The sequence below is a fragment of the Chelonia mydas genome, chromosome 6 (genome assembly GCF_015237465.2).
Source record: "Chelonia mydas isolate rCheMyd1 chromosome 6, rCheMyd1.pri.v2, whole genome shotgun sequence".
Taxonomy (NCBI): Eukaryota; Metazoa; Chordata; order Testudines; family Cheloniidae; genus Chelonia; species Chelonia mydas.
In genome coordinates this window covers 30960934-30987375 of record NC_051246.2, presented here as the reverse complement: position 1 = coordinate 30987375, position 26442 = coordinate 30960934, and the positions used below count along the sequence as shown (strand labels likewise).

The following is a 26442-nucleotide window of genomic DNA, read 5'->3' as shown; positions in this document are numbered from 1 at the left end:
ACTAAGTGCAAACATCCACAATGCTTGAACAGTCACAAAACTGGAGAGTTCACTACTGCTTCACGTTGCCAGTTCCGCATGACTCTGCTTCCCACATCAGCAGAATTCTATTTAGATTTCTTTTTCATTACAGGATCTTTGAACATACCTATGAGCTTCAAAGATTTAGGGCCTCATCCTGCCAAAAACATATCCCTCAATTCCCATTGGCCTCAATGGGTATTCAGGGTGCTCAGTGCCCCTCAGGATCAGGCCCTACAGAAGAGAATTGGGACATATCACAATGCATCTTGAAAGGTCAATGATGCGAATGAGTAATCAGAGGGACTTTTGTTTTCCCTATAAACTGATACTAGACAGTGGCTATTTAAGAACTGGTTTCAGAGTAACAGCTGTGTTAGTCTGTATTCGCAAATAGAAAAGGAGTACTTGTGGCACCTTAGAGACTAACCAATTTATTTGAGCATAAGCTTTCGTGAGCTACAGCTCACTTCATCGGATGCATATCGTGGAAAGTGTAGAAGATCTTATTATATACACTTTCCACGATATGCATCCGATGAAGTGAGCTGTAGCTCACGAAAGCTTATGCTCAAATAAATTGGTTAGTCTCTAAGGTGCCACAAGTACTCCTTTTCTATTTAAGAACTGGGCTCCATCACCTTTGTAAGACTATTGTGGATACTGAAATGCCATTTCAAAATGTTTTTAGACACAGGTCTACATTCTCCCCAGCTGAATTAGAGAGGTGTAAACTACAGCTCCCTGCACCAGCATGGCTTGCCATGACCTTGGTGGGATTCATTCCCCAAGGCAGAGGGCAGGTGGTGTTACCAATACTGGCCTCCCTCAAATGCTACTCCCGGGACAACAGGTAAAATTCTGGCCCATTAAAGTCAATGGCAAAATTCCCATTGACTTCAGTGGAGTCAGGATTTCATTCAGCAGCTTTATGTTGCAAACAGAGGTTGCCACCCAGTGAGGATGTTCAGAATCAGTACATCTCCCAATCACATCATTTCCCAGATCAGTACAGATCCCCTTCTTGGGGGTAAGGCCTGTACCACTACAACTTTCTCCTGATGAACTTTGAGGAACTGGAGGCCCTGGGACAGTGTTGGTCATAAACCAACCTCTTACTAGTGGAGGGTAGGAGGAAAACTTTCCCGGGGGTAAATTATCCCATAGCTGTCTACCACAGGGTTTCCTGCACCTTTTTCTAAAGTAGCTGGCCCTAGCCACTGTCACAAACAGGATATTGGACTAGACAGACCTCTGTTCTGATCCAATATGGTGATTTCTGTATTTGTACACCAGCTTCTCAAGGATGAATGCAGCCCATTTCTTTCCTGATTGGTTTATGGAGTGGGGGGGATTGGGGGGGTCACGTAAACATTTTGTAAGGGCAAAGGGTGTTAAGTAGAGAAACATGCAAGTTAAAGTAACTATCCCAACTAGTCATTCATTCTTCTGTTATTAGAGAGGAGGTTTCTATGTATAGCACCTAACAGGTATCTTCATGCCTAGAACAGGACAAAAAAAAAAGAGAGCTGCTGAGTGCAAAGTGCTGAAGATTGGCCGAGTTAGATGCCCAGCTGCTTGCCCATCTTGTTGAGGGCATCACTGACAATGTCCAGTTCATGACGCAGCTCATTCACCACACTTGCGATGCTCTTGGTGTCTTTCAGGATCTGCACACTTTGCGTATATGGGTTGTACTTTACTCCAAACTGGCGCTTGATTGTTTTTGCAAACTCTCTGTTCAAACAAACAAACAAACAAAAAAGAGAGACAGTGTTTCAAATTAAATCAACAAAAAGCCAAATGTGTCCCTGAGCCAGTCATCGCTCTTTGTCTAAGGGAGCTTGGCATTAATTCCACAAGGAAGTCAGCATCAGTAACCCATTTGCTAAACCACTTTTTCTCCTTCATAATTCCTAGCTTTATCTATATAGATATATATAATACTGATATAATGTTTATCAGATTTAAAAGCACTTTACAAAGGAGGTCAGCATTCTTATCCCCATTTTACAGATGGGGAAACTGAGACACACAGCAGAGAAGTGACTTGTCCACGGTCATTCAGAAGGTCAAAGGCAGAGCCAGAAATTGAACTCAAGTCTCCAGAGTCCCAGTCCAGCGCCCTATCTAGTGGGCTTGCTAAACCTAGATCTTCAATAACTCATCTACTTTGTCTCTGCTGTATGTCACAGGAGAAAGTTATGGGCTACGATCTGCACTGATATTACTGTTTACTGCATTGGTTCAGAATAATTCCATTGAAGTTAATGGCATGACACTTTCATAAAACCAATGTAAGGGAGATCAGAATCAGGTCCTTTGACATCAACCGGTTTACTCTAGATTTATACTAGTGTAACTGAAAGCAGCGTTTCACCTGCTGTTTAGAGCAGATATTTCTTTCATCATGAGCCAACAGTTTAAACCATTAATGTGTTTCTTTTACAGGATCCTCCTTCTCACATTGACAGGTGAACTCACCCTCATTGTCTGGGGCAAGAGCAGCCAAAATTAAAAACCTACAGCAGATGCAGCTGATTGGAATGGGTCAGTGCATACATCTGCCTTTGAGCTGGGCGGTCTGATTCTCAGCTCACATAGACATACCTGCACAAGCTCTGCTCAGGCTAGCACCTATCGACAGCAGTGGATCTGTGGCAGCACAGGCAGCTGCTCGGGCTAGCCGCCCCGAGTACAATCCCATCCTGCTCCCAGGCACTTGCTCAGGTAGCTAGCCCAAGCCACCCCCCATGCCGTCACAGATGCACTGCTATTTTTGGGTGCTAGCTCAAGCAGAGCTAGCGTGGGTACATGTACACAAACTGGGATTCACACTTCCCAACCCATACATAGCGGTATACAGTCTGAGCATGTTACACCTGTGCGCCGCACTACACTAAATTACCCCATCTGTTTCTAGGTCTAGTTCAAGCTGTTGTTTTTAATCTGTTAATGCCTATGTGGTTTGGGACTTAGCTACTTTAGAAACCATTTCTTTTCTCATGTCCCACTGCGCAAAATTCTCCTTTGTGCACAGAGCCAACAGAAACCTTATGCACATCTGATCCCGCCCCCTTAAACCCTCAAAATGGAACTCGAGGAGTACTTTGGCCTTGTCTGTCCCTCTACACAGGGGAGAATTCCACCCCATTGTGAGAGCTGAGATCAGCAGAGATGCTTTTGCTGGCAGGGCCAGGATGGTGTACCCATTCTCAGTGGAGGCTTCCAGACGCTGAAAGTTAGTCCATCAGACCTCAGGTCAGTTTGCCTTCATAGCATGATGCAAAGATCATCTTTATGGCCCTACCTTTGCCAGATGTCTCTAAATCAAAGCTTTGGCTTTTATTTTTCCTCTTTCTCAGATTTCTTGCCCATGAGATGGATAGGTAATGGGGACGGGGTTAACATTGCTCTCCTTTGTGGGCATTTATAGACTGATGTTTTCTGTTATGTGTGATGTGCTCAGATACCACATCAATTGACATAATAAAATAACAATAAAATAATTATAATAATACAGGGGAGAGAGAGGAAATATTGAACAGCAGCTTTTCAACCAAGTGGAAGCTAAAAATAGAGCATGATAATAAAAATTAAAGGAAATTTTTGCTGGTGCACACACATCAGAATAAATATGGTTTAGGTAATAACCGAGATTAACCAGACTGTACCTCATCTTTTCCTTTGCTTCTTCAAAACTTTCAGAAACAAAGTAGACTTCCTGGAAAGTTGTGATGATGCATTCTTGCTTGCAGGTCACCTTAGGATCAAAGGGCTTGACTTTGGCATTGCCAGAGAGAGCATGCTGGATAATAGACAAAGCATTGAAGCAAATATATTAACATTAGCACATGTCAGAGTAGTATCAGCACCAAAATAGTCCACAGGAGAAAACGGAGGATATAAACAGCATATTGAAGAGGACAAAATGATGCCATAAATGAAATCTCTGTAGCACATCAGCTCTTAAGAGTTGTGTCTGCAGATTAGTACCAGCTAACCCTTAGGAAACTGGCTATGCTTAAAGAGCCACATTCTGCCCCCCTTACTTACAGGGAGTAGTATCTTGTTATGTGAGCAAGTCAGCATACTTGAACTCTGAAGCCAACGTGACTGCAAATGTAGCAAGAGGCTACTCAATGAGAACAATAGTATCAGAATCTGGTCTGACAAGCCGAGCCTTATGCTTAAAACACATCTACTTTTGACCTGATTCTAAGAAATGCAGGGCACATTCACCTCCATCTAAAACTACTGGGAGCAATAGGGCTCAGCACACACCAAAAGACACAATTTCCAATTATTAGTTCCGTGCTTTTTCACTTAACCAGAATCATCCCTAGAGGTCTCTAGGAGCCAGTTTTTTAAAGGTATTTAGGTACAAACTCCCATTAAAATCAATACCTTTAAATGTCTTTTAAAACCTGGCTCTAGGAGCTTCCAGAAGAAATGCATCCCAAAGATATGATGCTTCAGTTCACAGTTTTGAAATGGGCCATTGGCCATAGCTACTCACTCCACCCAATATTTTGAATAAACTACCACAAAAATCAGGTGAGAACAAAGAGGGCAAATAAAGGGAGGATGTTTTCATCTTCTTACCTTGAGCTCACTGATGGAAGAAAGTAAACCAGCCCCATAGACTCTTAGCTGTCCCTCTTGCTTACACAAACCAAACTCCACGGTGAAGAAGTAGCACTGATACAGAAGGAAAACAAAAAAGAATTGAAATGGAGTGGGCGGGGGGGGGAAACTGTCTTCAACACAGATGCAACTATCGGTGCAGCAGATTTTGTAAGTCAAGCAAACTAGACCATGGGTTATCAAGCTGGGTGTAACAACCCCTAATAGAGTCTTGAGCAAATGTCAGAGGATCACAATTACCCTGCTTTTCCCATTTTGCTAAGTGGAAGGGGGCCCAGAATGAGAAAGGTTAAGAACCACTGAGCTGGACAGTTCTGACCAGTGAGTTTACTGCTACTATTCCACACCCTAGGCTCACCTTTATCACAGAGACTTTTGATCTCAGCAGAATCTAGTCTGAGCTCTAGTCCTGCCACACAAATGCATTGAACCATCCAGTTGAAATTGTCATGAGACAGCTTAATAGAAGCACTGGAAGCGACCGAATTTTTAAAAAACTGATAAATAATGAGGTCAGCCAGAGGGGCATGAAAAAGAGCAAAGCTCCCTGTTTTCTCTTTAGTTCTGTTGTCTGAAGGAGTTTATGTTTATTTCAGTTTGCTGGCCTTGGAGATTTGTGTAGGTATATTTGGGGGAGGGGAGAGTTCAGAAGTGCTTAGCAGTATTGGTCTGATTCTGCTCCCATAGAAGGCAATGGGAACAAAGATAGGCCAGCGCTGAGTGCTTTTGAAAAATCCCACCCATTGTCTCAGTTTATTATAATTATTTTTTCCCTCTTAAAATTTCTTTCAAAACATCCAGAAGACTTTGGACATGGGGCACCCACAATATATATATTTTTAATTTGTTGAGGGGAAAACCCTCTCACTACTAAATTGTAAAGATACACAATCAATTGCATCCTATGACAACTATATTTCCTTTGGGTTAACTCTAAAGGATAAAGAAATAGATTATTGTGGGAATTCATCCCAGAGGTAAAAGGGCTTGGATTTAGAAGAACCAGACCATTGGTTCTCAGTCTGGAAGTTATGATACCCAGAGACACTTATTTTATGGCTAGATGGAGAATATCATTCAGTTCATATCACTTCTGTTCTATTATGGAGTTACAGAACAGAAAAAGTTTAGAACCAGTGAAACAGACAATACAGTGAATGATTTGCTTCTGCTGATAATGAATGATAAATCTCCCAATTACTTCAACGGGAGTGGGATCAGCCCTGTAAAATGCTGAGAGCAATGCAAGTGGGATTATCACCACCAAAGATTGAGATACTACTCACTGTTGCCAGTTTTTGAACAGCCTCATCTGATGCCCCAAGCGATGCCAGGCCAATTTCCTGGGAGAACTGAGCAAAACTGGGTTCAGCCAAGAGTGGGACATGACCCAGGAGTTCATGACAGGTATCACTGAAAAAGAAACAAAGCAGAAGCTGTGAGATGATGCTCTTTCTTGCTGAGGGAGTGAAAAAGCAGCATCATCCAACGAATACAATGGTCTCCGAAGAAAACTCTTTGTAACACTGAAAAATGATTTAATCTCAAAATGACAGAAAAAAAAAACATTTCTCGTATTAGATTGCATCATATTAACTCTACAAAAAATACTTAGGCCCAAATTTTCAAATCTGGATGCCCAAAGTTAAGCTCCTAAACCCATATTTAGGAGCCTATGGTGAGATTTTCAAAATTGCTTAATGTTGGCCTAACTCTGCTTCCATTTAAGTCAGTGAGAGTTTTATCATTGAGCAAGATGAGCAATATTAGGCCAACACTGGGCACTTTTGAAAATACCATACCTAAGAAAGGAGTTGCCTGGTTTTCAGAAGTGCTGTGCATCCAAAAATCTCATTAAAGGCAGTGAGAGATGCAGGCACTCAGTATCTTTGAAAAATCAGGCCATTCTTACCCAGATGCCTGAATATGGATGTAGGAGCCTAAACTTCAGGCACCCAGATTTAAAAACTTTGTCTATAAACTACAGGTTTTTTGCACATATTTGACTTCTCCCCAGAAATAAAACAACTTACGGCTCTGGGGTGTAGAGAGGGTCCGAGCTGTGCCTAACATACTGAGTGCAGTGAAAAACTCTGAATGCTAAGCCTGCCAAGAAATCTCTGGGTGACAAATATCCGGCAACTGGACGGATGGTGAAACCTGTGCGCTCTGAAAAGCAATAGATAAATCATAGGTCAATGTGGTATAGAATTGTAGGATGTTCAAAACTGTGTTTCTCCTCTTACTTCTGGGTTAGATACCACAGCATGGCTTTGCTCAAGGACAAGGAGGAAAACTAAAGATGAGCCATGATCAAAATTCCCACATTTGAAAATTACCAAGATAATGCCTAACCATCTCATTCACAAACTCCAGCAGTCACTTTAGTGCTGGCCTTGCCCACAGATTTCACTATTATATAAAACAATAATACCACGTATATAAAAATGGTGGGGAGAGGGAAAGCTATAATAAAGGACCATAAGGGAGAGGGGTGAAAATGTCAAAAGGGTTGCTGTTTGCCTTTATGATTTACTCGCGTATTATTCATGATTCGGTTAGCATTGCTTGCAGTCCATGTCAGTATAGCATGTGGTCTCATTGTGTAATGATTCCTTTCTCTTTCTCCTTTGATTCATTGTATTGTGTTCAGAACTACAGAGCACTCGCTTTCATAGATTCAAACCTTTTAAGGCCAGGAAGGACCATTATGATAATCTAATCTGAGCTCCTGGACAACATAGACCATAGAATTTCTCCAAATGACTCCTGCATCAAGTCTGTAACTTCTGACTGAGCTAGAGACATCCAGTCTCGATTTAAGGACTTCATGTGATGGGAAACCCACCACCTCTCCCTTTTGGAGAGAGGATCTCTTCTTAGGGCAGATATTTATTTTAAAACCGGACCCTGTGCTTTTCAAATGTACAGCATGCAGGTCATGTACATCATGTGATCCCCACACAAAACTTCCACTGACATCAGTGGCTGTATACAGTCCTTTTATTTTTAAAGTGTTATGTGGCACAGGAACAAGATAATACCCAGGGTATTGTTTTAATCACAAAAAAGTATATACTGGGCATAAGAGGTCCCTTAAAATGCATGCAATAGAAAAATGTAATATTCATATCTCTATAACGTTACATGATGTTTGTCTGTCTTCCCACGATGTACATGTGCACCCCTGCCCCATATTGATTGGATTATAGTACTTGCTGAAGTCACCATCTAGTAGCTAAATACTGCTTATAATTTGTAGTGCCAAGAGAGAGAGAGAGCATGTCACCCTCTAGTGGCTGTGATTCACAGATGACAGAGGGGCAGCTTTTTAAAGGTTTATAGATGCCTAAACATGCAGATAGGCATCAAGGGAGATTTTCAAAAGCACCTAGGTGTTCAACTCCCATTGGTATAGCAGAGAAATTAGCACATTACCTTTCAGGAAGCGCGATACATCTTCCAGCTGGGGGATATTGTCTTCTCGGTACCCACAGTATTTGGTGAGTAAGGGTAAGTTTTTAAGGTACTCTCTGCAGGCATGAGTTGGGTAGAGTTTGTTGAGCTCTCTGAATACAGTGCCCCAAGTCTTGATCTCCTCCTCAGTGAATTCAATCTTGGGGATTGGCTCACCGCTATAATGAAAGGAGAAAGAAAGGATGTCATGGCTCAGAATGGATAGCTCTGGAAATGGATGACTCATTTACCTAGTACTGTTGTTATTTAACATTTATGTTGCTGTAACATCCAGTCAGGATCAGGGCTCTGTTGCAATAGATAATTTATAAATACACAGGAAGATTAGATGTGGTCTCTGCTCTGAAGAGCTTACACTCTACAGGTTTGATCCAACTCCCACTGAAGTCAATCAATGGGAATCTTTCCACTGACGTCAGTGGAATTGGCTCAGGGACTCAGGCCCACACCTTGCAAAGAGTTCCATATGTGTTTAACGTTGGGAGTAAAAAGTTCAACCCTTGCATAAGACTTTGCAGGATCAGGACCTAAGAATATAAAATTTTTCCTCAACCTGTATATTACTAGTCTTCATTACCTTTTCAATTTCTTTAAAGGAAAGGAAAGATAATGAGCTCAGTTATCATCATGATAAATCTAAGCATCTAAATGTTCATTTGCCATGTGAAAATCATGCTTTTCTAGAGAAACCATGAGTATCTATCAAAATGTATTAAACCTAGCCTATCACCTCACATTATCCTTCTGGATCTTGATTAAACTGGACTATTGTGAGGACTTGAGTCAAAACCCATTGAGGGTAATCGGAATGCTGTGTCATGATTTTACCAATAGCGATTTCAGGGCCTGACTAACAAACATGATAGAAATTAACCTCCCAAAGATAACTGTATCAACATAATAATGTTGCAGACTATTGGATTTATGCGGTGCTTGCTGATTCCATTAGTGCAGTAGTTCTCAAACTTTTGTACTGGTGACCCCTTTCACATAGGAAGTCTCTGAGTGCGACCCCCCTTATAAATTAAAAACACCTTTTTATACATTTAACACCATTATAAATGCTGGAGGCAAACGGGGTTTGGGGTGGAGACTGACAGCTTGCAACCCCACATGTAATACCCTCGCGACCCCCTATTTGAGAACCCCTGCATTAGTGTATGCTGCTGTGATTACAGGTTTATAACATTTCTGTGTCATTCCCAGTGGAGGGGGTTGACATCTAAACCCAGATAGGGAACAACATAAAAAGTATGCTCAGAATCAAATTATAGCACTTAAGTCATTAATGTATCTGACTCGAGGAGAGCCCACTGTTGGGTCCTAAATACCACAAGGCCCTTTTCAGTTTCATTTCACTGTGCACTTCTAAACCACTGTAGCTAATGCCCTATTATGAACCAGACACAGCACTATTTTGAACAAGAAACTAGAATAATGATTATTTTCTTGCTTCATTTATAGTTGTCAGTCAGCAGGCTAGATTCTGACCTCAACGTCTTTGCCCCACTCTGGTGGCACAAAGGTGATAGAGATCTGCCCTAATAGGGTAATCATGAAGCTGGTATAGCCAGCTCTACAGCATGTGTTCCCCACTCTCTCAGTTACAGTGTGTGTTCCTAGGCAAGATGGAGGAGTGACCATAAGTGAGAGAGGGTTAAACCAGAAATCACTATAGTCCAGTTATTCCCAGCTGGTGGAGCCATCCCATTGCGACCACTCTAGATGGCATAAATAGCTAGCTTTAAATTATAGTTTGATCCTCAGACCTACCTGAGATCCTGGGAATAGTAAGGTGGCTTTGATCAACCTTTCTATTCCTCCCACCCTGGTTCCTATACCAAACACAGCTCAGCTAGACCTGGAGATCTGGCCTGGTGAATGAGAACTACTTATTTTATCCACCTCATTATTCCAAAGCAAGAGACTTGTTTTGCAAAGAGTCATACTTACTGTTTGTAGTTCATAGCTAGGTCTGCAAAATACTTTCGCCTCTTACGGTAAACATTGTCTTTGAAACCCTATGTGTGGAGAAAAAGTAATACACATTTCCATCTCTGTAATAAATAAGCTTATTAACAAAGAAAACACTATTGTAAAAGCACGTCCTGGGAAAATAAATGGTCAAAATAGGAGCCTGTTAGCGGTTGTTAGTCTATGAAATAAATAAATCACCCAATTAAAAACAGAGATCAGCAACTTCATGCACATAACTCTTGATTTAAGTATATTCTGTAGATAAGGATTCCTTTTTCAAAGAGTTACACTAAATTGGTTATTTAATTGATTGCTCTGAATATTAGAAATTATACCCAGTTCGATTTGTTTTCTTTATTTGGGGGGGTGGGGAAAAACTAGGGTGTCATTACTTTAGGGGAAAAATAAATCTAGTTCAAAACAGCATTCCTTTTGTCTGAGTATTCAGGACCTAACCCTGCAGTTGCTACACAGGCAAGACTCCATTTAAAGCTTGCAGAACTGAGGTCAATGAGAGCCATGCCTGAGCAAGGACACCAGGAATAAGTCCCAGAGTGACACAGTCAAAACCACAAAGCCACTCTTATAGGGCAAAAACTGATCTGTCTTCACTCATTGTTACAAAAAGCAGGGAAGCTACTTACTGGATGGTCGGCATCCAATTCAGACCCATACATCAGAACACGGTTCGCACATTTATCCAAATCTGAGATCTTCTTAGGAAACCAGGGGGTATTCTCCATGTCTAAGGAATGCATGAAATCCACAAAGTTATTAATAAAATCCAGTGGGTTAAAAGAGGAAATGCCTGTTTCAACTTTAGCTACGGCAGCTACAAGTGAACTCAAGAGGCTATTGAGAGGATGGGGGTGTCCTCTGCCTATCTGGCACCAGCACAACATCTAACACTTCCTCCTGTGTCACTAAAACACTCTATTTAAAGAGCACTAAGTCATAAAAATAGGGGGAGGAAATGGTTAACTAAGGGCCTGGAGCTTAAATGGTTTTTCTCTAGCTGTTATTTGTATTACAGTAGCACCTTCCAGGCCCCAGCTGAGCACATTGTGTTATGTGCTGTACAGACACATAGTAAGAGACAGTCCCTGCCCTACAGAGCTTTAGAAGAGACAAAGGGTGGAAAGGGAAACAGAGGCAGTGAAGTGATTTTCACAGCAGAGTGGGAATAGAACCCAGGTCTCCCATGTCCTACTGTAGAGCCCAGACCACTGAACCACACTGCCTCCCTAATAAGGAGAAAGAAGTGCTCGTCAATGTTAATAGCTTTTCTGACTGAGTCTGGGGTTCTCAGCTACAGTAGCCCTGCAGCCTTAAAGGGACATGTCATTGTTTATTACAGACTCGGCTTTGCTTAGCCCAAGAGAGCCTTTGTTCCCCTGTCAGCTGGGCTATGTTCAACTCCTGCCCCTGTACAAAGCCAGAGTAAATGGGTGTTGTCCAGGGAAGCTACAAGCCTTATTCTCCATTGCACTGCACCTTGTGTAGTAATATACAACTGAGCAAAGACTAGGAGTCTGATACTCCGGTTGCCCTGAACTTCACGCAATCATTTCAACCAGTGCAATGTGAGTGCAAAATAGGTGGAAAGCACCATCAAATCAGAATGACAGCATTTTACAGCCACCTTGCACCCAGGATGCAGCATGGTAGAGAATCATGCCCTGTGTGAGGGAGTTACACAGGACCCCCCTGCTGTGGACATCACTCCAGTTCCTGGCTCAGAACAGTGTGTACAAACCCAAACGTGGAGGGCTGCCGTGACCACTGCATCCCTGTAGTCCTGGACCCACTGGCCACCCGCCTGTCCCTCAGCCAGGCCCTCAGTCAAAGTGCTGGCCTATGCAGAGCTCAGCAGGGGCAGGGTCTCAGTTCACCCAATCTGCAGCTTCCCAAACCCTATGTAAGGAAACTGCAGCAGTTCTGCTACAATGAAATCCACAAAGTTATTAATAAAATCCAGTGGGTTAAAAGAGGAAATGCCTGTTTCAACTTTAGCTACGGCAGCTACAAGTGAACTCAAGAGGCAATTAAGAGGATGAGGGTGTCCTCTGCAACCTGCACTCTGGGGTGGATCTCACCTCCCCTGAACGTTGGAACCAGAAAATAAAAAGACTCTTTCATTGATATTTTAAAGCATTTTCCTGGTTTGTATGAGCCCAGCACTAATCCAGGCTCACCATCCTGATGTGGGAAAGGAAGTCAGAAGGAAACAAGAGGGGCATCCTCTGGAGCAAGAAGGGATTCATAAGGTGTGTATCTCTGCCTGGGAGGAAGAGCACCAGAGAGAATCTCTACACAGAGGATAGAACATGGAACCATCTCCACTGGGGGAGCACAAGATGGATCTCTACAGAGTGTGAAGTGTAGGAAGGGATACCTTGCACTGACTGAAGTGATGGACCATATCCTGAGCTGGTGTGAATAACATAGCCCCACTGATTTCAGTGAAGGTATGCCAAGTCACCATCTGAGCATTTCATCTTATAGCTTTCAATGGAACATACCTTTTGTTTTACCCCATTTCCTTGTTTTACTAGTTCCCAAATACCTGACATAAAAGGATTGAAAACTAACTCATTAGAAAGTAGCACAATATCCTCTTCCCCATGTGTAGTTTTGCTAGAACATCCCTCCATACTTACCATCCTCCTGCACAGTGACATTATCTGTGGGGTTCATGGATACAATATTGACGTGGGATTTTAGCAGGTGGAAGATCTCATTCAGTTGTTCCATGTTACTATCACAGTCCACAAAGATCTCAAACTCTGAATTTCTTCGCCTTGACTTTCGGGACTCGATGTGCATCAGATTCACATGTTTCTCCTATTTATAAGAAAAATGTTTTAAGCCAGGTTGATTAGATAATCCTCACTGCTTGCCAAGCCAATATTCTACTGCTTAACATTATCTGTGTGAAGTCTCTTTAGGTAAACAGACCTATTAATAGCAGCTTGCTTATTAAAAAAAAAGATAAGGAATGGTTGTTTTAAAAAAAAAATTCCCCATGTCATGGAAAATGAAAGAGGTGTGCTTTTATTTCCTCAATTTTAATTTAGAAGTATGGTAGAAATGTCTTCCTCTTCTTGCATTAATCCCATCAAATGGGGTCCTCTCTCTCTCTATCACCCCACATGTTAAAATGTCTTCCTTCCTTTTCCTTCTTTCCAACCAACCACTCCTACTTCAGTCAGCCTCTGCCTTTTTCCTTCAGCCTTGATCTGTTGGATTCTCTTCCCTAGGTAGTTGTCAGGACTTTGCTTTACGAAACGGTCTGAGCCTGCACTCCCTCATTTTTTCATTTATGGGTGTTATTTTGAGCATGTCTCTAACATACACATTCATCATGTAGTCTTTCTTGCTTACACCACTCATTCATCTCCACATTCACATTTCTGTGAAACAGATCGTTTGCTCATGTTTCTTCTTTGCTGCTCAGTGCCATACATTAAAATTGGATGGACCACTGTTTTTGTATACTTTCCCTTTTAATCTTACTAGTATCTTGCTGTCACATACTACACCATTTATCTCTCTCCATTGGAGATAAGCATTTATTATCCTATCTCTAATTTTGTCCACCATTTCCCTGGATTCTGGACCCCAAATACTTGAAACTTTGTGTTTTCAGTATTGTCTACCCATCTAGTTTCAATGATAATTCTTCAGTGTTCACATGATTGAAATTCCATACCATATACTCTGGTTTTCCTCTGATTATTTTGAGCCCATGTCTCTCCAACACATCCTTCCCTTTATCAAGTTCCTCTTCTATACTAACTTGCTCCTCACTGAGTCGAATGATATCATCTGCAAACAATGTGCACCAAGGTGCCTCCTTCTGCATGTTCTTTGTAAGGGTATCCAAGAGAAGGATAAACAAGAAAGGGCTCAGTGCTGATCCCTGATGCACTCCCACCACCTTAACCAATAGTTTGTCTGTTTCACCACTAGAAGTTCTGACTATTGCTGTTGCACGTATATACGTGGCTTGAACATGCTGCACATAAAGTTCTGGTATCATTTTCTCCTGGAACTCTGTTAAAAGCCTTTTCCAGAACAATGAACATCATGTGAATATATTTCCTTTCCTCTCTAAATTTATCCACTAGCTGTCCCAGTGCAAAACTGCAACTACCGTCGACCTTCCAGGCATGAAGCCATATTGATTTGTGCTAATATATACCTCACTCCTTGTCTCTTATTGAGGACTCTCTCCATGATTTCATTGTTTGACTCATCAAATCTATACCATTATAATTTATAACTATAGTAAAATACATTTTATTTAAAATTTTTAAGCACAGAGCGGCATAATAAAGTGAACCAAATCCCATAGTCCTTATTCTAGCAAACCTTCCACTGGCTAATGAAAGCGTAAAATCTGCAGGTTAATTAACTAGTATAGTTGATTAGCAGTTGAGTCACTATAAATCACTGTCTGCCAATCAAGTCAACAAATGTTTGTTACTCTTAAAAATAAAAAAAAAAGTGAAAATGATAATTTTCCAATAGTATCATTAACTTTTGTTTTATCTGAAAGAATATTTCTTAACAATGTTTCATAAAATGAATGAATAGGGCTCTCTTAGTAGTAACATTATGCAAGGACACATTGGAGAGCAGTATTAACCCACTTACTCCCCAATGGTTCAGTGTGCTGTATAGACGGTATGCTCAAAGCCTGGGGTATCTCATCTTGCTCAATGGTAATGCAGCTTCTTCCATTGATAAAGGAATGACATTGGTGATCCGGAAAAGAGTTAATTCAGTCTTCCTTCATATGTAGGATAGTTGTCACAAAGAGGAGCATACTCAAGGGAAAACACAGCAAGCAGTACCCATAGGCTGAAGCCACAGAGTTCAGAGCTGAACTTCCCAACCTTTGAAACATTGCACATGTGGGGTTTTGATTCATCCCATCATAGAAATGGGGAGCTGCAGTAGAGTTCAGATCTGGAGTATTCTGATCAGGGGGGTTATTATTTCAGATCTAGCCCTTCTAAAAGGCCAAGCGTACTGATCCTTCTCCTATTAAAGACAAAACTCTCTGGACTTCAGTGGGAGCAGGAGACAGGGCCCCGTTTTTGAGGGGTATCAATGCAGCCTCTAATTTTGCAGGCACAATTTTGCATTCGGAGTTTATTATGGGTCTTTTCTTACTAAGGGAAATAAATTATGCTGGGGGCCAAAATGACACTTACATTAAAAAAAAAAAAAGCTGTAGAAATGTGAGGACTACATACCTGAAAGAGTTTTAGCGCTTTTACAAGTCCTCCAACTTCATTCTTTAAGGAAAAAATAACAGCCGCTCTACCTCTTTCAGCTGAATTGTCTTTGTTCTCTTTATTGTCTTCAACCATTGTGTAATTCGACTTATTTAACTAAAAGCAAATAAGAAAATATAGATTTGTTGAATAATAATAAGCTATAAAGACTCCTGTGCAGTTTATATGCTACAGCTCTCCGTGCAGGAATATCACATTTTGATGGAGCAATTGCAAAAATAAAGTGCCATTCAAATCATTATATACACTCACATGCATACAGATAGGAACATGTACAAGTCTTTACAGAACTGGGGATTAATATAGGGTTTTAAAAAAAAAAAAAATCAATGTGGACCCTTTTGGGAGGTCTTTGGTAGTTCTTCAGCAGGATACAATGCATATATTTCATAAAAGTATAGTTTATAATTAAAAATAAATGATTCACAGAAGTAATAAGGGTTAGCGTGAGTCTTCAATAAAATACTTTCTAGGGGTTAAGTACAAACTTGAAAAGCTAGAGTGCCTCATCCAAAACCCATTGGAGTCAACAAATGGAAGGACTCTCATTGACTTCAACGGGAGCAGCATTAAGTCCTAATATCCTAGCACTGGGAGTTCCTCTCCATTCTGTATCCCTGAGTCAGAATTGCTGTTTGGACATAAGCGACTACTTTTACAAAGGAACCAGACAAAAACCTAAAGGAACCAGGATTATATGTTGAATAAAATCCCTTAACTAGGAACTTAGGTATAATCTGATTAATAAAGCCATATAATTTCTTCTCAGAATTCCTTGCTATATGCTTTAAAATAACTATCAGAATCATGCTCTGACATGTAAGTCTCAGAACAATCTCTGATCAGTTTAGTCTCTGGCAAGTTTTATGTATAAAGCTTTCAGATATATCAATTGGCATGACATTTTGATCTTCAAATGTCTTTATTCCCCCTCTGCCTTCTTCCCCCATCCCATTTGTAGCTCCCGCTTTGCCTCATTTCCCTTTCTCTGATGGTGAATTAAGGAATGTTGTGTATTAAGTGATGGTACATTAAGCAGGTTGCTTGAAGTGGCAAAATATTTGACATTTTGCTGAAAACAAGATGAGAATGCTTATTTCAAGATGGATTAAAAAAGATCCAGGGACAGACACCACCTCTAGACAGAAAACAAGCTCATATGATCTATAAATAGCATCCCATTATCACTTCTGGCAAAGTAAACTTTTTTATGGGTGGATCATCTCTATTTGACATATGTTGGACTTGGCTCAGCTAATTTTGGCACACATTGCTTCAAGTGGACTACCTCATCTGCACACAGATGGCCTTTTCAAATGATAAGATTAGGAAAATTGGAATGAATGACTCCAGTAGAATCAGGATTTATGCTAGGCCACAAGCAGAAGGGTGGGCTTGGATCAGGACAAAGCCATTAGGATTTGTGTTTCCCAAAGAGTGAGTACTGAAAAAGAACAGAAGCAGGTACATATATTTAGAGAAGCTAGAGTTCTAGGTTACAGAGAAAGTAATGGGTACTGTATCAGAGAAAGCCAAGCTGCATATGAGCAGAAAACAATTAACTGGGTTATTTTTCATAATTATATGCATTAGTTTGGAGCATGCAGGTATTATCCCCTTTGCTAGGGCCTGATTCAAAGCCCACTGAACTCAATGGAAGTATTCCCATTTACTTCAAGGGGCTTCGGATCAGGCCCCTGGGCGCCACTAAAGATTCTTTACTATATGACGAATGTTGATTTTGAATAATGGTGTAGACTTCATCACTCAAGCCTTGTCTACATCTAAAATGTAGATCAATCCAGCTGCATTATTCAGGGCTGTGAAGATGTAGTTTGACCTAACCCTCACTATAGACACCACTACGTCAATGGAAGAATTGCTACAGCCTCTTGAGGGTGTGGATTTACTACAGTGATGGAAAAAAACCTTTCATCTCTTTAGTAAGTGTCTACACTACAGCACTATAGCAGCATAGCTGCAGTTGTGCCACAGTAGCACTTGTCGTGTAGACACACCCATAGTCTGATTCGACGTAACACTCAAGAATGTGCATTCAAGTCACTGGGGCTTAAGCACATGCTTAGGTCCTTTGCTGAAATTGGACCATAGAGTCTAATCCAGAGTCGTCTGAAGGCAATTGCACTCTTTCAATTAACTTCAGTGAGATTTGGATCAGATCCATAAAGGGACCTGTTCAAGTTATGGTGTTTGGAGAGTAGTATCATATATTGCACAGACAGGAAAATTTAATAACCTTTCACATGCATTAACATGGTATTCTCAAACACAGAGGCCCACATTTCCATTTTCAGACCACATCCTTCATCAGCAACACTACAGTTGAAGTTAGAAGTGAAGAATATGGGTCTGTATTGTGGATACACAGAGTGGGATGGCATTGTCTGAGAGCGAAAGCTGTCAGACAGCAAAATCATTTTATACAGTGTAATGCACCACCTTATTCTGAAATTCGACATAGTTATAAATGATATTGTAAGATGTGCAACTGACCACAAACTGTAATTACAAATGAACACTAATACTTTCTCTTTTCATATTGACCTAGTTAAAACAATGTCATATTTAGGATCAATTTATGTAGCATACAAAGCATAATATGACTGGGACATAGAAAGCATAGGAAAAGAATGTATTATATTGTAATGGGTACTTTCTGAAGAGTGTCTCCATCTTGCAAAACTGGGGCGGGAGGGGGGAGAAGAGAAGAGAAATTGGAATACTAAAAATTCACAGATCTCTAGAATACAGATTCTTCTGTATGCAGACGTTGCGTGATGAAAAAGCCAGTGGTGACGACTGGCTTCCAATAATAATGTTGTACAGAATGAACAAAAAACGGGATGGCGAAGGAGGTCTGAGTAAATGCAGCCACCATTCTGCTGCAACCCCAGGACAGAAACAAAATGGTAGCATAGAAGAGAATAGCTATTCTACACCACAAGCATTCCAGTTCTTCCTTGCACCGCCTATTCACCTTTCCCTGGTCAGTCACTTTTTCTTTTCCTCTTAGCATCTGTGCACTCCTTTGCAGGGAATGGGAAGTGAGAGAAAGCTAATATATATATATACATTTTTTTTTTTTTACAGTAACACTTAGGTTAAATATAAAATGTTCAGTTTTCAGAGCAGAAAGTAAAAACCTGCATAACCCTCTAGCCATGTAATTCAATCAGGAATGGAGAGGGGGGGAAAAGGACCTCACAATACATAGCCAAAAAAAAAAAAAACAAGTCCTCCAGTGAAGACTAGACTTGACATTCCTTGTACTTCTACAGTAAAAAACCAAAAAAGTCAGAACAAATACTTTTAAAAATATAATTTGTCAAGCCTTTTTACACCTCATTAAGAGGCAAACGAAGGTAGAAACCCCCATTAAAAAAAATTCCTATGCAGGTGGTCACCTTTGTGAATTATGGGCCCAATCGTGCAAGGTGCTGAGCCCTTTAATGGGAACTGGGATATGATGAGCAGCCTCAGCTCCCATTAAAATCAGCTCAGTGGGAGGTCTGTTGAGGACACATCACCTTGCAAAATTAGGTCATAATTCTAGAGAAAACTAGCAGACAATATGGGACCCAATCCTGTTCTGTTGCCTCTGGCATCAGCAGAGCAGGATTGGGCCTCGTGTTTTAAGACTATTCCTGTTAAGGTACAAGCCATAACCAATCTCTGCATGAATTATTGATTAAAATATGGTAACGTAGTTGCAACAACTGATTTTAATAGTTTATAATTTAACTAGAATACATATTTTAAAAATGCTTCTCTTTGCTCTACCTGCCAGTCTCTACACAGAATATGAGCCAGAAGACAAGAAAAAGGTATTTTGAAAATGTAAAATGGTACTTTTTCCCCCAATTCATTATTTTCTTTATCTAATAATGTAGTAACAGTGATCTATTAAACAATTAGCCTTTGATAGGACTTAAATCTCAGTGAAAATGCACACTCAACGTCCATCCATCTGAGAATTTTATACTGCTGTCCATCACTGTAGTATCTGAGTGCCTTCTATGTAAAATAAAAAATAATAGTAAAGTCCCCACAAGACTTCATTGAATCTCCAGCACTTCTCCCTTTTCAGGTAAAACCCATTCTTGGGGTAGGGTTTTTGTCTTATTAATTTACTTTTGGGGTGCGAGACTGGGGTGTAAACAGATCTAAATATAGTCTTCTAAAATTATAACCATCTTTTTAAGCCTTTAACTGTACAGCTGAAATGATGAGAAAAAACCCTGTTAAAATAGAATAGTGAATGTAAATTACTGCTGATTGAGTTACCTATTGCGCCTTAGAATCTGTGTGGCTTTGAGCAGGTTTAAGCTCTCCTTAAACATGCATTTAAGGGAAAAATAAGATTCATACTTGGCTACAGTGTAAACTGGGAACGTTAGAGGGGGACAATTCTGCCCCCATTTAAGTCGATGAGCCTTTCGCTATTGAGTGCAGTAGGAGTACATGATCCAGCCCAGTTGTATTTTTCATATCACAATAATATCACTAACATAAGTAAAACTAAGGGTCTGGCAGCATTTCCATTATAAAGCCGTGTTTGGGGGGCCTACGGTAATTTAGGCAGACAAACTTATGTGAGAATATAACTTGATGGGCAATTAATGTTTTAATCCTCCCCTCGATTAGTATTGATTTGCAGGTTACTTCCTCAGTTTCCTTTAAACATGTTTGTTATTAAATAGGCATGAAGGAATGTTCTTTTGGGTGACCATTATTGGATGCAACCTGATAGGGAAGGTACTGGACCCTCGCTTAAAATTTTCATGTGACCTAATTCTGGAGAACAAAATATCATCGCTGGCCAGCTTCTGCAATACAATTCATATTTTGGTTACTTTGGCTTCCTGAAATATCTACTGGACATGGAAAAGCTATTGTTTCTGATAGTAATGGAATAAAGTTTCAACCTCATTTGAATACTGAATAATACCCTTAAGGGCAATCAGATGTTGCTCAGATAACTGCCTGTTTCATCGGCTATGCTCGGACACATTTTAAAACCCTACTCTTGTTTAGGGCTTTTTTCCCCTTTCTTCTTCTTCCCCTCCTGGAACAGATCTCTCTCTTTCTCACACACTCACAGAGCCAAAAGTAACTTCTATGCTACCTGTATTTCATTTACTCATGTTTCTGAATGTTACTTGCTTAGCTAAATGTTTTCCTTCCTATTCAGACACAAGCACAATTTGCAATAACAGGTCCTGTTCCAATTTCAGGTACACTAGCATAAATCTGGAGTAACTCCACTGACATCAGTGGAGTTACTGAGGATTTACACTGGTGTGTATCTGAGATCAGAATCTGGACCAAAAATTCAAGAATTCCAGATTCCTTTTTCTAAAAATGAAAATACCCTGAGAGCAATGGCAGAACTGCTGGCAAACAAGAAGATGGAGTGGGGGGTTCCCCATGTTTTCAGCAGTCTTAACATTAGAAAGGTAATCCCGAGCTCACAATTTAGTCCAGTGGGCCATAGCCACTTTGTGTAATTCACAGGCCCATAGAGTTTCTCAGTGCGGCTGAAAAGGGCTCAGCGAAATCCACCTTAATCTTGTAGGTGACTGTGCAGATAGAGCGGGACACGGGCACTGCTAAGATTAAATGGGGAGTTATTAAATGCCCCCAGGGTGTTTGTCTTAATCCCATTAGGAAGTAAAATGTCAGCAGGTTGTTTGTTCCAAACGACTGAAAATCAGGCTCAAGAATTCATTGGCTTCATGTTATACCCGTGGGGAGACATCTCTAATCCCTAATGAAACGGCTGTTAAACTGACTGTTTGGGGTGCAAACAGGCCTTTTATCTTTATGAATCCCAAGACAAGGCACTACCCTATCCCCTTATGCTTTCCATGCATGAGCTCTGAAGCTGAGGCTCTTGCAACCCTAGAGAGGGGCCAGGAGCAGGTGGCCGGGGAACACGCTCATGTTAGACTTTATGGGTAGAGAGCAGTGGTGCCCCCAAACTTTCCTCTGGTGTAATGGGACAGGTTGAAAACCGCTGCTTTAAACTGGTGCGTCTTGTCTGGCTTTAGATAGGCTTGCCCACCTCATGCCAAATGTCGACTGGGTGTGGGACACGGCTGATCCTGTCCCTGGTGTGGTGGAGAAAGGGGCTAGATGGCTCTAGAGCAGAGCTGCCTAATTTATTCAGACCTGGTTCGTGAAGGGCAGATGTTAGTGCTGAACTAATATGGAGCCTCTGCCTTTCCTAATCTGCTCCAGATTTCAAGGAAGGGGTGTTCAAACTACTTACATCAAGGGCAGGTTCAGCAGAGGTAAATCTCCTATTACCTCCTAAGCCAGCCCTCCCAGTGCTGGCTCCAATAAGTCCCCGATGCACTCTTAAGACGGACAGCCCAGCTCACCTTTTGCTCATGGTAGTTTCAAACATCAGGAGACTTATGTGGTATTTTCGTAGCATGAGAGCATAGGTGCTGGAAATAGAGGTGCTAGGGGTGTTGCATCGCCCCCTGGCTGGAAGTGGTTTCAATCATACACAGGGTTTATAGGTTTGTTCAAATGTGATTGTACTGCGGAAAGACAGCTTGATGGCCTAGCTCAGCGGCTCTCAATCTTTCCAGACTACCCCCTCCAGGAGTCTGATTTGTCTTGTGTACCCCCAAGTTTCACCTCTCTTAAAAATTACTTGCTTACAAAATCAGACATAAAATATGGAAGTGTCACCTCACACTAGTACTGAAAATTGCGGACTGTCTCATTTCCACAATAGAATTCTAAAATAAATCAATGGGAATATAAATATTGTACTTACATAGCAGTGCATAGTCTATAGAGCAGTATGAACAAGTCATCGTATGACATTTTAGCTTGTACTGACTTCACTAATGCTTTTTTATGTAGCCTGTTGTAAAAGTAGGTAAATATCTAGATGAGTTGATGTACCCCCTGGAAAACCTCTGAGTACCCCCTCAGGGGTACCCGTACCCCTGGCTGAGAACCACTGGTCTAGCTGGACTGCATTAGATCTCATCTGTCCCTTTGAGATCTGAGTTTTACGAATTGCCCAGAAAACAGGAGAGACAAAACACTGACACTGCCAGGAGGGAAGCAAAGCAGAAGCTCTCACTAGAGGTTACTGAACCACAAACATCCTCCCGATGCCGTTAGGATACTTTGGGGATATTTAATACGCCACAAGAGTCAACTAAGCGGTCGCCAGACGCCACTGGGCTCTCCCAACGAGCTGAGATCAGTCTGAACCCACCAGCCTGGAGCGGCTGCATGAAGGTGCGGGGGGCGGGAGGGAGATAGGTGTCCAGGGCTGATCCCCATGTGCCGCACAAACTGCTCGCCGCCCCAGGGCTCCCCTACCTCGTTATTCAGCTGGTTCTCCTCGAAGCTGGAGTTCATGGAGTCGAAGGACCGTCCCCTGCGGGCTCCCTCCATTCGGCTGGACAACATGGTGCTGGAGGAGCGACTCCGGGGCGTGCAGCTCGGGATCCTAGATCTGTGACCGTCCGCGGCTCCCGGGCCATTTATGCGGGGCGAAGGCGGGGGCGGCGGGGGGGGGGGCAGGAAGAGCCTTTCCTAATCTCCTGCCAAAGCAAATAGAAAAAAGGGCGCGTCACGGCCACGCCAGTCACGGACCGGCAGGGCGCCCACCCCCCGCAGGGCCCACGGGAGAGGGGCTCCCCGGGGAGTGGATCCGCCCCTGGCGAGGCGTCACTCCCACGCCCCGCGGGGCCATTTGCAGGGACAGCGCTGCGGGAAGTGACTCACCTGCGGTACAAGGGGCCCCGGGGCTGTTTGATCCTGGCCCTTCCAAAGGCCGGCGGGCAGCCACGGGCAAAGGGAGGCCGGGGGTTGCCGATCCTGGGGTCCGCATTGTACCAGCCCGGCTGGCAGCTCAGCTAGACGGCCCTGAACTGGAAACCACCCGGAGTTCACCCCGCTGCAAACCCAGCGGAGAGAGAACTGGGATTTGGGAGGCTTCTCTTCCGGACACAAAAAAACTCCGGAGCGATTTCTCACGTTTAACTTGTACTTCAAAAATAACATGTTTCTCCTAGAAACGGGCTGACAGCTAAGCGCATCACCCCAGCTCCAGACAAACCTCAAAGATCCCAATAATAAAACAAGCTGGTCAGGAAGTGAAGGGGGGGGGGGGGTCATTTCTCTTCTCCAGGGCCAGAAACACATCGAGGTGGGTTAGCGTCCAGATCTGCCCTTCGCCGACAGAGCAGGAGACCGCTCAGCCAAGAAGAAATGACACCCGGCAAACAGACAGAAACACTCAGCGGGGTTTGGATATCAACACAGATGCGGTTCCCCTCCGCGCCCATCCCACCCCAAGTAGGCAAAGTGAATTACAATCCCAGCCATTTGAAATTAACAGAGCTTCTAGTCGCCTTCTAATAATATAGGGCCAGCTTCTCCTCAGCAAAGGTAAATCGCCTATTATCGCCTAAGCCAGCCCTCCCAGTGCCAGCTGCAATAAATCCCCACCGCGCTGTTAAATCTCACAGAAGTCAGTTGAACCCTTTTTTCCACTGCATGCATCGGATGAAGTGGGCTGTAGCTCAGGAAAGCTTATGCTCAAATACATGTGTTAGTCTCTAAGGTGCCACAAGTACTCCTTTCCTTTTAACCCTTTGTTTTCGAAGAAGCTTTTTTTCTTTATTGTGATTTCTGCCTAGTCTAAAGATTTCCTAGATGAATTGTAAGGAGCAATTGTATACTGCCTGTAAACCCCTTCCATACCTGCCTACTGAGAGAGAGAGAGAGAACTCCTCTATTTTGAAGGCGACCGTACATAAGTTACTAGTAATCCTAACTAGACAGGGACACACTGCCCCACTTCGCGGCTGTTGAAAAGTGTCAACTGGGTCTCTAAAGCAAAAGCAACAGAGGAAATGAAAAATAACGAAACGAAGTGCAATGAAGCGGAAAGAGAACGAAACGACTAGAGAAAGCAGCCAAGGAGAAGAATGCAAAGACATAGCAAAAATAAAAAACAACCCAACCCCAAACCAGAGCACACCATCTTCCATGTACACAGTACGAGGGGGGGCCCTTTCTTTTTCGGGTGCTTTTCGGCTCCATTTTGGTGAGGTAGGCGTGAGTTTTGGGGGTGGGAGGGAGATGGGGGAAGATTTTGTATTAGGGTCCTAGAAGCAGGTTGGGGGTGGGAGGTGTTCCGGTTTTAAAAAACAACCACCCTGTGAATTCGTTTGGACCATCTTGGGCACTTTTCCGTGTCCAGATCTGTTGGTGGTTTCCACACGATCACTGGGTTAGACACTGAAGGCTGCAGAGCCCCAGGGCTGCCCAGCTTCAGGGGATGTCCCAGAAAGCAGCCTGCAAGCGACTGGGCCACAAGGAGAGCGAAATCGGGACGGCTCCTCCTGCTGTCTGGCAACAATATCATTTGCGCGGACATTACCAGCGGCTCCCATTATTCGCCCAGATTCCCACCTCAAACAGCTCCCTTCTTGCGGTGCCCGTCCACTCGCACGAGAAAACCCAGGGCAATTTTAGGACCAGTGGGGAGCCCCTTCCTTACAGCCCCGGCTGCATTGAAGTCAATGGCAATTCCTATTGACTTCAAGAGGGCCAACAAGTCACCACTAAGGAACGAGGGGCGGGGTGGGGTTGCTGGCACAGAAAGGACGCAGGTTTGGGACGGGAAGCTGCACACGTTAATGCTTCCAGGGGCATTATTCGCCCTGCAGCACGTGAGAGCTGGTCAGGGAAACGAACTGAATCTTTCAGGGGGAAATGATGCTCCAGCCATTCCTCGTGCCGTCGCTACCTGGATATTTGCTCACGGGTTTCTCCACCTTTGACGTCCCCTTGAGGTCGCTGTCTTTTGAAAATGAACTTCAATTGACCTCACACTGAGTTTGAAAACAGAATAATAATTCGCTGTCGATCTAATCCTGTGTAATCGGGTGTTCTCTCCCGCCCTCCGGGGGGTGAAATGAGTTCCCCGATGTCCTTTCCCTTAGCGGCTTGCTGTGTAATTCCGAAAGCATCTTTCCTTAGCACTTCGAGAACTGGCTGACATTTTTTCGAATTTCCCTGAACAATTTTTCGTGAAAAAGTTTTACATGTTGTGTGTGAATCATGGTCACGGTTTTTCAGCAGCCCTGCGACTGATCAGGGGGCAGAAGACCGATATCAGCCCATCTAAACATGTTTTTGGCGACTGATTTCCACGGTGAAGGGGCTTGAAGTCTACTGGAGTTTACCCAAGCCCAGCTGAACTATTGTCCGTGCGGGAAGAGTCCCGGTTCGATCCCCCCAGGAGCGTGGCATGAGGGCCCGCTGTAATGTAATTGGAGCGAGCGGGGAGTGGAGAATAAACAGGATGTCTCTGGAACACGTGAGTGCTAAAGGTAAGAGCCCAGGCCCCCTAGCTGTTCCTCAAATCGATGATCCTTACCCCGGCCCGTAGCAGACTCTCCGGCACTGCTCAGTCTGGCGCATAATAGATCTAGTTATCTGGCTGGTGCCATGTGATCATTCCCATCACCAATGGCACAGTCTGCCTGCTAGAGCCGGAATCCCACGCCTAACACACGAGCATGCTTCTGTCTTTGCATTCACAGCTTCCCAAACTTTGTAAGGCAGAGTAGGTAGTTGTGATTAATAACAGTGAGCACCAAAGGAAGAACTGCTGTCCAGATCACAGCTAAGCTCTTTGACCCCGGAAAAATAAAACCTAGCCCTTCAAAAAAAAATCACAACGGATTGATTTCAAATTGAAAATCAAGCCTGTGTGTGTGTTTAGGGCAGGGAGCTCTCCAAATAGTGGATAACCATATATATCTCATACGTGTTGAAAAATCTAGGGAAGAGGGATTTTCCTAGTGGCCTCAAAATCTCCTTGTTCTTGTCGGTTCAAATAAAGCAGGTTAAGGTTGAGAGTGATGAAGGGTTATTGTTAAATTTCCTTTCTTTTCAGTACTGGTGGCAGGCACACAGCTGTGGCTCTGGAGCTGTCCCGATAACT

General features: G+C 42.7%; 1 protein-coding gene across 1 annotated transcript; it reads right to left on the bottom strand.

Moving 5' to 3' along the window:
• Positions 1-642: 642 nt before the first annotated feature.
• TPH1 (tryptophan hydroxylase 1) lies at positions 643-22993 on the bottom strand. The gene is made up of 11 exons (XM_037899702.2): positions 22800-22993; positions 15387-15524; positions 12783-12966; positions 10767-10867; positions 10099-10166; positions 8107-8303; positions 6702-6837; positions 5955-6081; positions 4627-4722; positions 3696-3829; positions 643-1758 (listed from the first exon to the last, which is right to left on the bottom strand). The coding sequence occupies exons 1-11, from the start codon at positions 22887-22889 to the stop codon at positions 1584-1586; spliced, it is 1446 nt and encodes a 481-aa protein (XP_037755630.1). The 5' UTR covers positions 22890-22993; the 3' UTR covers positions 643-1583.
• Positions 22994-26442: the final 3449 nt, after the last annotated feature.